Source organism: Lepidochelys kempii, chromosome 3, assembly GCF_965140265.1.
Source record: "Lepidochelys kempii isolate rLepKem1 chromosome 3, rLepKem1.hap2, whole genome shotgun sequence".
Taxonomy (NCBI): domain Eukaryota; kingdom Metazoa; phylum Chordata; order Testudines; family Cheloniidae; genus Lepidochelys; species Lepidochelys kempii.
The window spans coordinates 68,750,886-68,768,759 of record NC_133258.1 but is presented as its reverse complement, the minus strand read 5'-3'; the positions used below and the strand labels follow the sequence as shown (position 1 = coordinate 68,768,759).

Here is a 17,874-nt window from a genome sequence, read left to right as displayed (position 1 = left end):
GGGTGCTGGCTCCAGGAGGGGGCTCAGGGCTGGGGTGCAGGAAGGAGTTTGGGATGTTGGCTCTGGGAGGGGGCTCAGGGCTGGTGGATGAGATTTCATTAGCCCTTTTGTCCACAGCATCACACTGGGAGCTCATGTGCGGCTGGTGGATGAGATTGCATTAGCCCTTTTGTCCACAGCATCACACTGGGAGCTCATGTTCGGCTGACTATCCCCCAGAACCCTCAAATCTTTTTCAGAGTCACTGCTTCTCAAGACAGAGTCCCACATTGTGTAAGTATAGCCTACATTCTTTGTTCCTAGATGTATGTATTTACATTTAGCCGCATTAAAACACACATTGTTTGCTTGCGCCCAGTTTACCAAGTGATCCAGATCACTCTGTATCAGTGACAACGGCAAACTGTATTAGTGATAATTTTGTTTTCTTTGAGGTCATTAATAAAAATTTTCAGTAGTGTATGAAAAACTCCAGTCTCTGCGGAACCTCACTGGAAACACATCTGTTCAAAGATAATTCCCTGTTTACTTTTTTTTGAGACCTGTCAGTTAGCCAGCTTTTAATCTATTTAATGTGTGCCATGCTAATTTTATATCTTTCTAGTTTTTTAATCAAAATGTCATGTGGTGCCAAGTCAAATACCTTGCAGAAGTGTAGATATATTACATCAACACTATTGCCTTTATCAATCAGATTTGTAATCTCATCAAGAAAGTTACTGTTAGTTTAACAGAATTTACTTTCCATAAATCCATATTTATTGGCATTAATTATATTACCCTCCTTTATTAATTGAGTCCTGAATCAGCCATTCCATTATTTTTCCCAGGATTATCTTGCTCCTTAGCCAGCTCTTTTAAAAAATGCGGTTGCAAGTTATCTGGAATTCCTGATTTAAAAATATTTAACATTAATAGCTACTGTTTAACATCTTCCCATGACACTAGTGGAATAGAAAGAGTGTTATCATAAAATATGACTACATCATCTGTTTTTTCCCAAATACAGGACAGAAATATTTATTTCTGCATTATTATTGACAATTCTGTCATTTCCATCTAGTAATGGTCCAATATAATTGTTAGGGGTTTTTTTTGTTCCTAATATACTTAAAACAAAAGAAAAAACAAAACAAATCCTTATTATTTTTAACTCTGCTAGCCATACATTTTTCCTTGTCTCTTTGCTTCCCTTATCAATTTTCTATAATTCCTAGTTTCTGATTTATATTTATTACTGTCAACTTTTCATTTCTTCCATTTGTTATATACATATTATTATTTATGGTTGCCTTCATTTCCCCACTAAAACAGGTTGATTTTTTTTAATCCACAGGGCCATAATACAACACACACAAACCCACACTTGCCCGCCCACCCACCACGCTGGTCTGGGTTTTATTCTCTTGGTACATTATAAATGTTATCAAGTCATGATCACTTGTACCTAAATTACCATTACATTTTAGTTTTGTGATCCTTTCCTCTTCATCTGTCAAGACAAGGTGTAATATTGAATTCCCCAGTCTTTACTGTTTAGTAAATAAACAAACTTCAGAATGACACCTGAAAACATCCTCTTCCTTGTGATTAAAAAGCAGCTGCTGTAATGTCTTTTCATGCTAATCTCAAATGGTTTTAACAGATTAAGGTCTCAGTCCTGCAACCCACTACTCACATTAGTTTCTTGCATACTTTTGTATTTGAAGGATTGGAACCATAGAAGATTTAGTTACTGAGTGTCCTAAAATCAAACCATATTTTATTTAATTTTAATTTTTAAAAATTTCATCATTAGAGAAATCCTAATATTCAAAACAAATAACCACTTTAATGCTGTTAACCTCTGGGGGAAACCAATTTTTTTGGAAGAATTATAGGCTTTTAACAAAAATTTGATATCACAAAAACAGTATGCTGGTACAAGTTATACTACACAGCTGACTAACTGCTAACTGATCTAGAAAAAAAATCAAATTTCCTAAAACTATACTAAAATATGTACATCAATGCAAAGAGTACTGATCTTAAACACAAAGCAAACTGGCACCGCCTTGTTAAAAATGCATATTATAGAGATAAAAAATCTGGGATCCCTAATGAAAAGAGACAGCATGGTTTTATACAGTCTGACAGAAGGATAGTACAGTTCTGAGATTAGCGGCTTGAACAAAAAGCTGGCGTGGAATTGCAGTCTTTTTATATAATGAATTTTAGCAAATATCTCCTTTAGGACCGAGTGGAAATGTTATTTGCCAGGAGAAACTTCTTCTTGAGTAATAGCCAATCACTAAGCAGTGATGAAGGATGAGCTTCGAGTGAGAAGCCCTCAAAAGCCACTTTAAATTATTAAATCAGAAAAGCAGTATTTTTAACCATGATCACTCTTAGAAACACAGGACCCTGGAATTATAGCTGATTCAATGTTTAAACTAGGGTGGATTTCTACTGCAGGAGGCTATTGGAGTGTAGAGTGTCTCATCACAATTTCCCACAAAATGCCTTATTTTGCAAAACTCATTTTATTATTCTTTTGCTTTGTCCTTCTTGTGGAGAGCAGAAAGCACAGGAGGAAGAGGTGGACAGGTCAGCTGGAGGTGCAGAAGGCAAGGTAAGGAACCGTAAAATATATAACTCTCTTGCTCTCGCTACATATACATGAGTGAAATTAATACTGTATATGTAGTGATAGATGTATACATAAAATTTGCCTATTTTAATTGTATATGTGAATAGCTTCTATGGCTTCTGAATAACCTTATACAATCTTTACTGCTATCTTCAGATTTAACTTTAATTGGTCATGTTTCTAGCAGCTGTCATTGGTAAACTGGCCATTGATTGTATTTTAGTGAACACAGTCTCAGACATGCACACACAATACTGTAGAAACAGTAAGAACTGAAGGTAGATGCAGAACAAGCGTTCAGCAAATTCAATTTTAAATATCCTCCCAGCAATAACAAAAGGCTTTATTTTAAATAAATCTTTCCAAGTGCCTTCTCTTTTCCTGTGGTTGTTTATTTAAACGTTTCTATTATGCAAATCCACCTGAAAATACATTTCATTTTCTCATGGCAATTTGTGGGGTTTTAGTTAGTGTGAATGGTATCTTTACTGCACAGGAGTATGTACTGTATAGGCTTTGTAAAGTTATTCTGCAGATACATTTTGGAAAATTATGTGGGAACTTTAATATAACTTTTCATAGTATTAATAAGGCAGGTGTGCACCAAAGAGTTATAAAGGTCTTAGCGAAGTTTGTTAGATTTAATATTACTGAGACTGGGGGTGAGGAGAGGTTTACATTAGAAAAGATAAGCTTCCAAACCTGTCAAGCAGTCCAGAGTATATTATCCTTTTTTGTATAGAGTTATGTCATCCAATGACAATCATATCTTATAAGATTGTTTGCTAGGCCAAGAGCTTGAAAATAAAGTTGGGTTAATCCATCTTATTAAATGGAATCACTCTGACTGTAAAGAGTCATCTTTTTAGTCATTTTGTATTGTTTAGCATGGCACTGTGAACACACCTTTTTATCCACAGAAAGTGCTGAGATTAGGGTGACCAGATGAAACGGACAAAATATTGTGACACCTGGGGGAAGCAAAAAACAAAAAAACAAAAAAAACGGCCAGAGCGGCCAAAGCCGCAATATCGGGACAAATGGTGTGCCGACCGTGCATCCGTCGGGACGCAGGACAAAGAACCAAAAATCGGGACAGTCCCGATTTTATCGGGACGTTTGGTCACCCTAGCTGAGATTCAGTAGACATTTTGCAGAAAATATATTATGAAAGAAGCAGAAGCAGAGAGGCTAGTATTGGCTAATATTTCTGTTGATATTTAATGCAGAATATGCAAGCACATGTTTTTAGTGACATAAAATTTATTCTCTAGTTTAGACATCTAGGGCCTGATGCTAAACCATTTACACCAAAAGGGATGCTTTGCCACTGACTTCAAAAGAATCTGGTCCTTACTGAATGTAAATCTGAAGCATGCTGGGCTTTTTTTCAGAATATTATGTTTGCAAAATCTAATGATTCACCACTAGTACTTGCATGGGATTCTTTCATATATGGTTGAACTCTCCTACCTTGAAAAGTTACAAAGCAGCATAAACTGCTCATACACATTTTTGCAGTCTGAACATTTCTCTTTTCAGAAGTACTGCCACTCTCTTGGCTAATAAGTTGTTCTTGGTAGGTTTCTCTCTTTGCAAATTATTCTTGACATTTATTAAAATAAACTATTACCAACCCCATTGACTTTGGCGAAGTTGTAATAGTAGAGAATTCAAGAACTAGTCCAACTTTTTTCTTAAATACATGGATTATGCATTGTAGAGGACAATAGATATTACTTGGTTTAATGTGAATTAATGATGTATAACAAACAATGTGTTAGCCAATGAAAGGATAAATCATTATATTTCAAAAGTATAAGGAACAGTTTTTATGTCTTTCTCCACAGGTGTTAAATAACCACCAAAACTATATTCATAAACTACTTAGCATAGACCACTATGTCCTTGTAATTTATCCATATAAACTTTCTTAATGCATTCATTTAAATGTATGTAAAATGCAGTTTATTTAGAAACCTGAAAATGAGAATCACATTTCTTTTTATTTATAGACATTTCTGTAGTGCTCACTTTATACAGAGTTAAATAGTAACAGTATCTTGAACATTCCTGATTATTTTGTACTGCGAAACTCTGGTTGTCTTGTGTTAAAACCAAACCTGTGCTGAAAATTGCATGGTGCTGGTCTTTTTTGCCTGCAGTCAAATGAAACCCAGTTTCAATGTCAGATTGCTATTCCTTATAGAGAAACACAAAAATAAATGGCATCTTTTATTTTTGTAACTGCCTCCTGCATTCTGCTTTGTATTTCTCTTGCTTCTTTTTCTATAAATACATAAGGCAAGAAAAATATTTTCAACTATTGGAGTCTATATTTAAAAGTTTTCCATTTTCCATCTTAGATAAGGCGCCAGTGAGTGTAGTATATGTGCCCAATAAAAAGCTATGTACGTTAAGGGGAGTCTTTACATGCTTCAAAGACCTTTGGTTTGGGCTCTATTAACCCAAAAATCTTTCTGCTCCATAATTCGTTTGATCACTTTTTAGAGCGTTATATTCAAGGGTCTCAAAGAGCTTTTTTAATATTAAATGACCTCCTCAGTTCCCAGAATAATGAATATTAAAGATGGGTAAACTGATACACAAAGAGACTAAATGATTTGCCTAAAGCAAAAGCAGAGCAGTGGCAAAGCCAAGAATAGAAGCTGGGCACCTTGTCTGTGTTCTATGCACATATCTTCTTCTATCATTTTAATTACACAACACAAGCCACAACTATTTTAAAAGAATATTAAACCAATATTATTAGAGCTGCAAAGTCAAGCACTCAAAAACTGGGAAATTCCTGAATTAAGGTTTCTTGGGCAATTTCAATTCAGCTCCCTTGTGAGTATGCATTGTGATACAGTCTTTAACTACATGATCACAAGCAATTTTTTTTCACAAGGCCTCTGCCTCATTCAGTTCACAGAATGGACTGGGATCAATATTTTCCCTCCTCATTGTTCAACATCTGGCATTAGGCCTTATTTATTGCATACTATTCAGACCCTGCTCTGAAGACAAAATTAATAATTTCCTCATGGGGTTTTATATGGTGCTCAGTATCTGAGTGTTTCACAAACATTAATGAATTTATCGTCACAAGATCCCTATGAGATGAGGGGGTGATATTATCCCCGTTTTACAGATAGGAAACTGAGGCACGGAGCGTAAAATCAAAAGTATCCACTAATTTTAGGTGCCCAATTTGAGATACCAAAGACCTGATTTTTAACAGTACTTAGCATTATACAGCTCTTTATTTGTTCAAAACACAGCTACCATTGATAATACCCGCTTCTTATTTACAATGTCACCTAAAAGTGAGAACAAGCATTCGCATGGCACTTTTGTAGCCGGTGTTGCAAGGTATTTATGCGCCAGATATGCTAAACATTCTATGCCCCTTCATGCTTAGGCCACCATTCCAGAGGATATACTTCCATACTGATGATGCTTGTTAAAAAAATGCGTTAATTAAATTTGTGACTGCATTCCTTGGGGGAGAATTGTGTGTCTCCTGCTCTGTGTTTTACCCGCATTCTGCCATATATTTCATGTTATGGCAGTCTTGGATGATGACCCAGCACATATTCATTTTAAGAACACTTTCACAGCAGATTTGACAACACGCAAAGAAGGTACCAATGTGAGATTTCTAAAAATAGCTACAGCACTCGACGCAACGTTTAAGAATCTGAAGTGCCTTCCAAAATCTGAGAGGGACGAGGTGTGGAGCATGCTTTCAGAAGTCTTAAAAGAGCAACACTCTGATGCGGAAACTACAGAACCCAAACCACCAAAAAAGAAAATCAATTTTCTGCTGGTGGCAGCTGACTCAGATGATGAAAATGAACATGTGTCAGTTCGCACTGCTTTGGATCGTTATCGAGCAGAACTCATCAGCATGGATGCATATCCTCTGGAATGGTGGTTGAAGCATGAAGAGACACATGCATGTTTAGTGCATCTGGCATGTAAATATCTTGCGACGTTGGGTGCAACAGTGCCATGCAAACGCCTGTTCTCACTTTCAGGTGACTTTGGAAACAAGAAGTGGGCAGCATTACCTCCTGCAAATTGTAACCAAAATTGTTTGTCTGAGCGATTGGCTGAAGTAGGACTAAGTGAACTTGTAGGTTCTAAAGTTTCACATTGTTTTATTTTTGAATGCAGTTATTTTTTGTACATAATTCTACATTTGTAAGTTCAACTTTCATGATAAAGAGATTGCACTACAGTACTTGTATTAGGTGAATTGAAAAATACTATTTCTTTTGTTTTTTACAGAGCAAATAGTTGTAATCAAAAATAAATTATAAAGTGAGCACTGTACACTTTGTATTCTGTGTTGTAATTGAAATCAATATGTTTGAAAATGTAGAAAACATCCAAAAATATTTTAAAAATGGTATTCTGTTACTGTTTAACAGTGCAATTAATTACGATTAATTTTTTTAATCATGCGATTAATAGCAATTAATTTTTTAAATTGCTTGACAGTCCTACTTTATACACATTAAGTAGTGCCCTTGAGGTCCAGGGGACTACATAGGTGGGTAAAAATACAGACATATGTGATTATAGGGCAGGGGCCATTGTTTATAAACAATTTATCAATCAATATAACTGTCCACTGAAATTTAATCCTATATGTCTATTTCTGCATCTGGAATATTGTGATTCAGTGACATTCTGTATGTCTACCTCTCTACCTGTGCTTTCCTTTTCATCCCTCAATTACAGTCATCCACAGCCACAACTGGAAAAGGATGGATTCTCTCTTCTTTTTTTTTCCAAATGCTGAATATGATATTAATTTAAACAAAGCACTATGGAATGGAGTTTGATTTGAACTTTTGTTAGTTGAAAAGAATTGGCCAAGATTTTCAGAAGTGCCCAGGGATTTAGGGTACCCAACTTGAAACATCTAAAAGGGGCCTGATTTTCAGAAGGCTCCGAGTAAGCGCCAAAAAGTGAGGTACATAAAACCACTAGTGAGTTTTGAATATCATTACCTATTAGTTTACATTGCTGGGAAGGCTTTCTAAATTGATGTTCTTAGCTTGAAATGCCTGGCCAGCTTCAAGTGAAAATGAGATTATTATTATTGTTACATTTTTCTAGAGTAAATTACATTCCAAATTCTCATTTAAAGCAAATTGCTCAGAAGATTAATAAAGTTAAATTGTGTGGGAAAGGAGATTACTAATGATTAATTTAAAAAGTTAAAATATTGTGAATATTGTACACCTTAATTATGTTTAATCAGCCTGGAGTTTCATTTTACTATGGTAATATCCATGACAAATTAGTTACAGTACCTAATATTAGTAATGTGCATTAGATACTGAAGTATTAACTACTGCTTGGTATCAGTATAGTACAGTAGATACTGAGGGAAATAGGAGGGCTATAAACCACAAATCATCAGCATGCTGCAACACAAGCCTCCACATGCCATGCTCTGTTTTCATGTGGCTCTCCTTTGGGTTCAACAAGGTCATATAGATGGGTTTCAGAGTAGCAGCCGTGTTAGTCTGTATTCGCAAAAAGAAAAGGAGTACTTGTGGCACCTTAGAGACTAACCCATTTATTTGAGCATAAGCTTTCGTGAGCTGCAGCTCACTTCACTGGATGCATTCAGTGGAAAATACAGTGGGGAGATTTATATACATAGAGAACATAAAACAATGGGTGTTACCATACACACTGTAACGAGAGTGATCACTTAAGGTGAGCTATTACCAGCAGGAGAGCGGGGGCGGGGGACGGGACCTTTTGTAGTGATAATCAAGGTGGGCCATTTCCAACAGTTAACAAGAACATCTGAGGAACAGTCAGGTGGGGGGAATAAACATGGGGCAATAGTTTTAATTTGTGTAATGATCCATCCACTCCCAGTCTTTATTCAAGCCTAAGTTAATCGTATCCAGTTTGCAAATTAATTCCAATTCAGCAGTCTCTCGTTGGAGTCTGTTTCTGAAGTTTTTTTGTTGAAGATTTGCAACTTTTAGGTCTGTAATCAAGTGACCAAAGAGATTGAAGTGTTCTCCGACTGGTTTTTGAATGTTATAATTCTTGACGTCTGATTTGTGTCCATTTATTCTTTTACGTAGAGACTGTCCAGTTTGGCCAATGTACTTGGCAGAGGGGCATTGCTGGCACATGATGGCATATATCACATTGGTAGATGTGCAGGTGAACGAGCCTCTGATAGTGTGGCTGATGTGATTAGGCCCTATGATGGTGTCCCCTGAATAGATATATGGACACAGTTGGCAACGGGTTTTGTTGCAAGGATAGGTTCCTGGGTTAGTGGTTCTGTTGTGTGGTGGCTGGTGAGTATTTGCTTCAGGTTGGGGGGCCATCTGTAAGCAAGGACTGGCCTGTCTCCTAAGATCTGTGAGAGTGATGGGTCGTCCTTCAGGATAGGTTGTAGATCCTTGATGATGCATTGGAGAGGTTTTAGTTGAGGGCTGAAGGTGATGGCTAGTGGCATTCTGTTATTTTCTTTGCTAGGCCTGTCCTGTAGTAGGTAACTTCTGGGTACTCTTCTGGCTCTGTCAATCTGTTTCTTCACTTCAGAAGGTGGATATTGTAGTTGTAAGAATGCTTGATAGAGATCTTGTAGGTGTTTGTCTCTGTCTGAGGGGTTGGAGCAAATGCGGTTGTATCGTAGAGCTTGGCTGTAGACAATGGATCGTGTCGTGTAGTCTGGATGAAAGCTGGAGGCATGTAGGTAGGAATAGCGGTCAGTAGGTTTCTGGCATAGGGTGGTGGTTATGTGACCATCGCTTATTAGCACCGTAGTGTCCAGGAAGTGGATCTCTTGTGTGGACTGGTCCAGGCTGAGGTTGATGGTGGGATGGAAATTGTTGAAATCATGGTGGAATTCCTCAAGGTCTTCTTTTCCATGGGTCCAGATGATGAAGATGTCATCAGTGTAGCACGAGTAGGGGCATTAGGGGACGAGAGCTGAGGAAGCGTTGTTCTAAATGAGCCATAAAAATGTTGGCATACTGTGGGGCCATGCGGGTACCCATACCAGTGCCGCTGATTTGAAGGTATACATTGTCCCCAAATGTGAAATAATTATGGATGAGGACAAAGTCTCAAAGTTCAGCCACCAGGTTTGCCGTGACATTATCGGGGATAGTGTTCCTGATGGCTTGTAGTCCATCTTTGTGTGGAATGTGGGTGGAGAGGGCTTCTACATCCATAGTGGCCAAGATGGTGTTTTCAGGAAGATCACCAATGGATTGTAGTTTCCTCAGGAAGTCAGTGGTGTCTCGAAGATAGCTGGGAGTGTTGGTAGCGTAGGGCGTGAGGAGGGAGTCTACATAGCCAGAGAATCCTGCTGTCAGGGTGCCAATGCCTGAGATGATGGGGCGCCCAGGATTTCCAGGTTTATGGATCTTGGGTAGCAGATAGAATATCCCAGGTTGGGGTTCCAGGGGTATGTCTGTGCGGATTTGTTCTTGTGCTTTTTCAGGGAGTTTCTTGAGCAAATGCTGTAGTTTCTTTTGGTAACCCTCAGTGGGATCAGAGGGTAATGGCTTGTAGAAAGTGGTGTTGGAGAGCTGCCTAGCAGCCTCTTGTTCATATTCCGATCTATTCATGATGACGACAGCACCTTCTTTGTCAGTCTTTTTGATTATGTTGTCAGAGTTGTTTCTGAGGCTGTGGATGGTATTGTGTTCTGTTATGGGGCAAGTGATGCTGCTTTTCCACAATTTCAGCCCATGCACGTTGGCGGAAGCACTCTATGTAGAAGTCTAGTCTGTTGTTTCAACCTTCAGGAGGAGTCCACCCAGAATCCTTCTTTTTGTAGTGTTGGTAGGAAGGTCTCTGTGGGTTAGTATGTTGTTCAGAGGTGTGTTGGAAATATTCCTTGAGTCAGAGACGTCGAAAATAGGATTCTAGGTCATCACAGAACTGTATCATGTTCGTGGGAGTGGAGGGACAGAAGGAGAGAAACAGATTGACAGAGCCAGTTGTCTTGTCATATAGATGGTGTATCACAAAACATCTTACAACTACAAAACAGCATTGCCCCAGGAGAAAATAGCAATTTAAAAACAAGAAACCCAATGGACAGAGAGAGACAGACACATGCAGTTGGCCACGATGTCAACAGAACCACAGTTTGAATGGTCGATTCCTCCTTGAACCCAAGTACAGTTCAGATCATAACATTTATTATCTGGTGTGATTAACATAGTGACTATTTCTTTTGCACAAATGCTTGTATTTTACATAATAGTATAATTTACCATTTACAGAACTTTGAATCCCTAGATCTCACAGCACTTTACACAGGATGTGTTGAGAGCACAGACTAATACTGGTGAATGGCTGTGGCATCAAAGGAACCAAGTTCTGAATTATATTTATATCATTATTCCCCCATTTGGGTCATATCATTGGAAATTGGGAGGTGAAATGACAAGTCAGTGCCAGTCAGTAATGTCTAAGCCCTATTCCTTCCTACCATCCTTTTTCTGTATAATTGTCTATATAGATTGTAAGTTTTCCAGGGCTGGGATCTTTCCTCCAGAAGAGCTTGTAAAGCTCCAAGCACACGTTTAGTTCTGTGGCTTTCTGCCATGATCAGTGGCCAAAAGGCTTTTCTAGTGCTGAAGGCTGAGTGTAGCCACTGTGCTGTATCTTTGCACTCAAACATACTGGCCCAGTTCTGCTCTCACTTATACAGATGCAGCTCCCATTGATTTCATCGTAATGATGGACAGTGTGCAATATACTTTTTGCTCTCACAAGCCAAAGATAACCTCATAACACATACGTGGCAGAGAGTGAAGTGAAGCTAAGAGTGGGATATGCAAAATCATTCGTAAAGCATGAAAATAAAATGTGAACTTTGTTGCCTGGTGTAACACCCATACCAAAAGAAAGTCACTCTGCAGACAAAGCATTCTTGTGTGAACTTTATTTAACACTATAATTGTCATTGTTTTTGCTATTGATTTAAGGTCCGATGAGTATTGGGTGGATAAGGAATGCAGGGTCAGGACCATAGTGAATGAGGTTTGATTTACTGATAGTTTGCATGATTGGTGTGACGATTAGGGACCAGGTATCCCAGGGGGAGAACAAGGGGTGTAAACCCCAAAGAATAAGCAATTGATTCAACTGATTGTATACAATATTACTGTACTATAAAAGGACATTGAGTGAGGTCTTTTATGAAAGCTGGTGATTAATATCATTGTGAAATGTACATATAAACACTATATTAAGAATTATGGATACTAACTAAGATTATGCTTTAAAGTCTGTGACCAAACAAAGGGGGAAACAGGTTTTCTCCCAGATAGAAGGGAAGGCAGCTATCTAAGTGTCTCCAGTGCATTTTGGAATCAAAACAACAAAAGCCTCATTTACATACAGATCAGCCGGGTGGCAGGAAGTCAACAGGAAGGGAAGACCAGCAGGAGGCCATCCTGACTCTGGGGACAAAACAGTGAGTTTTGGGAAACATAAGCAGAAGCCTTTTTGTCATCCATCACTTAGGGGACATAGAGAATTGTGAGCCTGTGAAAGCTGGATCCCCTCACCTGCAGGGTGAGGGATACTGGTAACTTGATATAAGTAAGAAAACTGCTTAAGCAAAAATTGTAACTTGCTAAGATGAAGTTTGGTCCCAAGAAAGTTTTGTTTGTAACCATCCCAGTCTCTTTTCTCTTGCTGTGTACATCTTAAATCTCTGTTCTTTGTTAATAAACTTATTCTTGTTTTATTACAAAATCATCTCAGTGCTGTGAATTAAAGTGGAGTGTGAGTCTTCAGCTACCCTAACAGGCTGATGTGTGCCACCTCTTAAGGAGGAGGCAGCTAACTTAATAACTTCCATGAGTGCCCAGTGAGAGGGACTGGACTCTGCAGGGAGATGTCCCTGGGGAACTTGGGAATTGGAGTTTACTGATTGTTACCTTCAAGGCAATGTTTGAACTGACACACAGCTTAGCAGCAGAAAAGTTCACTCATGCTAAGGCAGAGCAGAAACACAGGGACTCTCAATTCTGGGTGTCCTAAGCAAGACATCACAATAGGTATTACACAATACCAAGAACAAACCAAATTCTACTTTATCTGCAAAACAGACTAAAAACTTGAGCAACAGCACTGATAACAAAATATTAGCCCACATCCTCTTCCCACCTGAAGATTCATGATTCAAAAAAAATCTTGCAAAAATTAAAGCTAAGGGCCACAGACACCAGCTGATACAGCATGTGTAGAACATGTGATAGTGAGCAGTGTGAAATTCATTTTTATTTACACTAGTGAACGTCAATGCCCATGAGCTGCCTTTGGATTTGTTTCTGTCAGCTACCAGGGAATTGATACAATTTCCCACATATTCTGAAAATAAAATTGCTCCCATCACTTAAGGGGCTGAATTCTCAGGTGGGCTGCAGCAGTACTCATCACACTTGATGGTAGGGACAAAGATGTCTGGCTATCCTCTGGGATGCTAGAGGCAGCAGGGCATTGAATTGGTCACTCACATTAATTATAGAATTCTCAGTGGCACTTCAGCAACAACCCCCAACATGTCCCCTAGACTGGGAAGCTCTGAGGGGTGTATTAGAGCTGCCCAGAGATTCCTCTAACAGGGAATGCTCAGCTGCCCGTATTTAGGGAAGTTTAAATTAACTTGGCATTGCCAGAAGGGAACAGAAGTGACATAACAAGGCCAGCGATCTCATCGAGTGTCCGTAATGTGTGTATAAAAAAGAAAATCACACATGGTATATATGCATCTGTATATAGACCCAGCACTGCAAAAGACATATACACATAGTAAAGGAGATATTAAATTTTGAATGCCAATCCAAGATAGTTCGTAGGTATGACAGATAGCCATGTATTTTTTTTAGTACATTCTGCTCCATTTTGCATTTAGCTTCTGCTGTACATCTGTAATTGTGGTGCACTTTGTTATATAGAAAAATAGGAGGCACTGATTTTAGGATTGCTGGTCTGCACTACTGGGAGATTGATGCTGCTGCAATCAATGCAGCAGGGGTTGATTTAGTGGGTCTAGTGAAGATCTGCTAAATCGATGGCAGAGCATTCTTTGGTCGACCCTTGTGCTCCAGCTCCCCGAGAAGATTAAGGTAAGTCAATGGGAGAGCATCTCCCATTGATGCAGTGCAGTGAAGACACCGGGATAAGTCGACCTAAGCTACGTTATTCACATAGCTGGAGTAGCGTAATTGTGGTCGACTTACTCCAGTAGTGAAGACAAGCTCTTCGTATTTCTTTTGTATTGGATTTACAAAGTGTATTGTCTTCTCCAGCTTTCTTTACCTTCTCTGGAAAGGTAATGGGGCCTTTATTTAGCGGTTTTCAGAAACTGTACTGGAGACCAGGAAGGTATTCACTGAGCATATTAAACTAAAATCATATTCAACAGAATCATGTTAAGAAATAGGTAATAGGCAGTGCTATACTGCATCAGATTAGTAGTCCATTTAGACCGATATCCTGTCATGACAGTTGTCAACATGAGATGCTGTAGAAGAAGGTGCAAGAAAACCAATAATAGACAATTATGAACTATACTGCCTATAAAGAGAATTTTTTTTACCCTATCAGTGATTGGCTTATGCCTTGGAGTTTGAGGGCTTATGTTTCTAATTTTTTAAAATCTCATCCAATGTAGCTCTTGAAAATTCTTATTATCCATATAAATGTAAACCCCTTTTTTATTTTTGCTTGTTTCATTTTTTTTGTTTTTAATCCTTCTAAGCTCTTGGTCTCAGTGTTTCTTGTCCTAATAAGAATATAATTCTGACCAGTTATAGTTATATATATATAAAATAAACAAATAAAATTTGGCACTTTAAAAGGGCCACTTCCTGAAGCCAAGAACAATTATGAGCAAACACTGAATTTATTCCTCAGCTCAACCAGAAGTTAGGGGCTTGATGCAGGAACCACTTGGTGAAATCCTATGGTCTGCATAATGCAGGCAATCAGACAATATAATCACAACAGTCCCTTCTGGCCCTAAAATACTTGCATCTGAGTTCCATGGGTGCTGTGTTTGTGGGTTTTTTTAAAAATCCTTTTGTCAGTTTTAAATTTGTTGTCTTTCTTTTAATATCATTCAGTACCTCCTTGTTTTAAATATTTTGAGAAATGTAAATAGAGAGCATCCAGCTGATTTTCTCACTCGTATTCTTTGTTTTCTATAACTCTGCCATGTCCCTTCTTTCTCATCTCCTCACTAAAGTAAATGGTGTCAGTTTTTTCAATCTGTCCTCATGTTGGGAGTCTTTCTATGCCTCTAATCATTTTGGTTGTGTATATCTGGACCCACCTATTTCTGCTTTGTCTGTGTGAGCTGGAGTGTCCAGAATTAAATATAGTATTCCAGGTGAGGGTGTATCATTTATTTAGGTGGTGGCATTATAATATCTTCAGTATTGTCCATAACATTCTACTTCGATTACTCGTATCTTTTGAGCAGAAGGTTTTCATTGAGCAGTTCTACAGTGACGCTCAGGTCTTTCTCCTGAGCGGTTAAATCAGAATCAGATTTAATCAGAATTAGTACTGTGTATGAATTGTTATGATTCTTCTTCCCAGTGTGCAGTACCTGAGGATCACAGGAATTGCCTTACTGGATCAGAACTGTGGTCCATCTAGTCAAGTATCTTATCTCCAACAGTGGCTTACACAGAGGAAAGTTCAATAAACCCTAAAGCAGACAGTTATGAGGTAACGTTCCTCCAGGGAAAGTTTCCTCCTAACCCCTACAGTTACTGTTTGGCTTTATAGTCCTATCAAAACTCCTGTTTGTTAGAACTCTGGATATTCTTCTTGTTCATATAAATGTCAAATCCTTTTTTGAATCTTGCTAAGCTCTTAGCCTCAATGGTAGCTTGTCCTTGTGTTATGAGGCTAAGTGTTCCCAATCTACTTTCTCTAAAGCATTTATTTTTTGTATACTTTTATCATGTATCCTCTTATCTACCTCCTTTCACAGTCTTGTTTGATATGAGAGTTTTTCATGTCCTTAATCATTCTTGCTGTCCATCTCTGATTTTGCTATCCCCTTTTTGTGATGGGGTCATCAGCAATTAACACAATATCCCTAGTGAGGCTCTACCACTGATTTATATACAGGCCTAATATTTTCATATTATGCTCCTTTTAGATGTGTGGCAATTCTCCAAAAAGGGCCAAATTCTTTAATCATGAGTAATTTAATAATTTCAAGTCAACTACAACTTTTGCCACCTCTCTGTTCACCTTTTCTCCAAGTCATTAATAAAGGTGTTATATAACACTGGTCCTGGTACAGATCTTGGGCCACCCTATTGCTGGCCTTTCGTCATGGTAAAAATCCATCATTTATTCCTGCTTTGTTTCTGCCTCTTAGCTAGTTTCCAATCCATAATGGTATTTTACACTTCATCCTATGATTACTTAATTTCCTTATTACACCCCCTTGGTGAGAGACTTTGTCAATGGCTTTTTGAAAACCCAAATCAATTTTATTAGCTATTCTCTTTAATTTACTATTTTGTTGACACACTTAAAGAACTTTAACTTATTGGAGAGACACCCTTTTCTTTTACAGAAGCCATGCTGGTTTGGCTCTATCATATCATGTTCATCTAACTGTTTAATAGTTCTGTTTATAATTATTATTTCAACCAATATACCCCCAATGAAGTATACTGGCTTATACTGGTTTATAATTCCCTAGATCAGCCCTACAGCCTTTCTCAAAATAGGTGCAACATTTGGTACCCTGTAGTAGAGTAGCTGATTTTAATAAGAGCAACATGGAGTTGTGCACATCTGTAACTGAGCACAGACAATTGTCCAGTGTTTCCACCTGGTCATCATCATGCCCTAATTAACTTTATATGCAAACAGATGACACCAGTATTTAACACACATGTCGAGAAACACTTTTACCCATAGACCTGATTCTTACTAATTTCAGGTTTCAAAGTAGCAGCCGTGTTAGTCTGTATTCGCAAAAAGAAAAGGAGGACTTGTGGCACCTTAGAAACTAACAAATTTATTTGACCATAAGCTTTCGTGAGCTACAGCTCACTTCATGAAAGCATGAAAGCTTATGCTCAAATACATTTGTTAGTCTCTAAGGTGCCACAAGTCCTCCTTTTCTTTTTACTGATTTCAGTGGAGTATTCATATGTTTATTTTTAAGCTCGGTTTTTGTTGGAAACTTCTCAACCTCATTTGGTGTCTTTTTTTTCTTGCATTCGCTATTGCCAACATAGAATTCCAATTCCTCCACTCGAGTTCTGCCTCTACCAACCAGTGACCCCCCCAAACAAATGGATTTAACTGTCCTGCCTTACCCCTTTTATTTTCTTAGTAACTCTCTGATCATTAATTGCAGCAGTATTTAAATCTTGTAAAGTCTGACTTTCAGGGCAAAGGGGTTCAGGGTTCTTAATTATTCTAATCCTTCCTCCTATATTGATGTGGAATTGTTGTGATTGCAGAATCAGATTTCCTCTTAGAGGTGCATGGGACAGTTAGCTGACAGGACTATAATTGAATTCCCAGCGTATGCCGGTTGGTTAATTTTTTTCACCCTTTATTCAGGGGCTTGTTGCTATCTCCTTACTGTGGTTCTAGTTTGTGGTATATTCCATTATATCTGAATGAAAAATGAATTCATTTTCTCACTTGCTGTACAGGGCAATGGAGGACTAAGAATCAAGGTAGACTTCATGTAGAGAGAGAACAATGCAATACTAATGCCCTGGAGGGAATGGAGTGATTTTATTACTACTTGGTTATACATTACAAAGGTTTATGGGAAACAAGCTCCCCCCAGTCCACATGCACAGCTCCCATTGGTGCAGTGGACTGAGAGCATCATATGACAGTGCATAAATATAGTCAGACAAAAGTGAATCTACAATAATATCACCTTGCTACTGTATGAAGTTTTGTTGTAGCCATGTCGGTTCTAGGATATTAGCGAGACAAAGTAATATCTTCTATTGAACCAAATTCTGTTGGTGAGAAAGACAAGGTTTTAAGTTACACAAAGCTCTTCTTCAGGTCAGGGGTAGCTTGAAAGCTTGTCTCTTTCACCAACAGAAGTTGATCCAATAAAAGATATTACCTCACTCACCTTGATAATGGGCAGACCTGTTTGAAGTCCAGGTCACATCAGTTTAGTTTTTGGATCAAACCCTATTTTTACTATAGTC

At 38.2% G+C, this 17,874-nt stretch overlaps 1 protein-coding gene across 1 annotated transcript in view; it reads left to right on the top strand.

The window, feature by feature from the left end:
* The first annotated feature begins 2,305 nt into the window (after window positions 1-2,305).
* The window catches only part of LOC140908831 (gamma-aminobutyric acid receptor subunit rho-2), a 60,585-nt gene continuing 45,016 nt past the window's right edge, over window positions 2,306-17,874 (top strand). Inside the window, exon 1 of the mRNA XM_073336714.1 lies at window positions 2,306-2,611. Within this exon, the coding sequence (XP_073192815.1) occupies window positions 2,424-2,611 (188 nt within the window). The 5' untranslated portion in view covers window positions 2,306-2,423. The remainder of the gene's footprint in view (window positions 2,612-17,874) is intronic.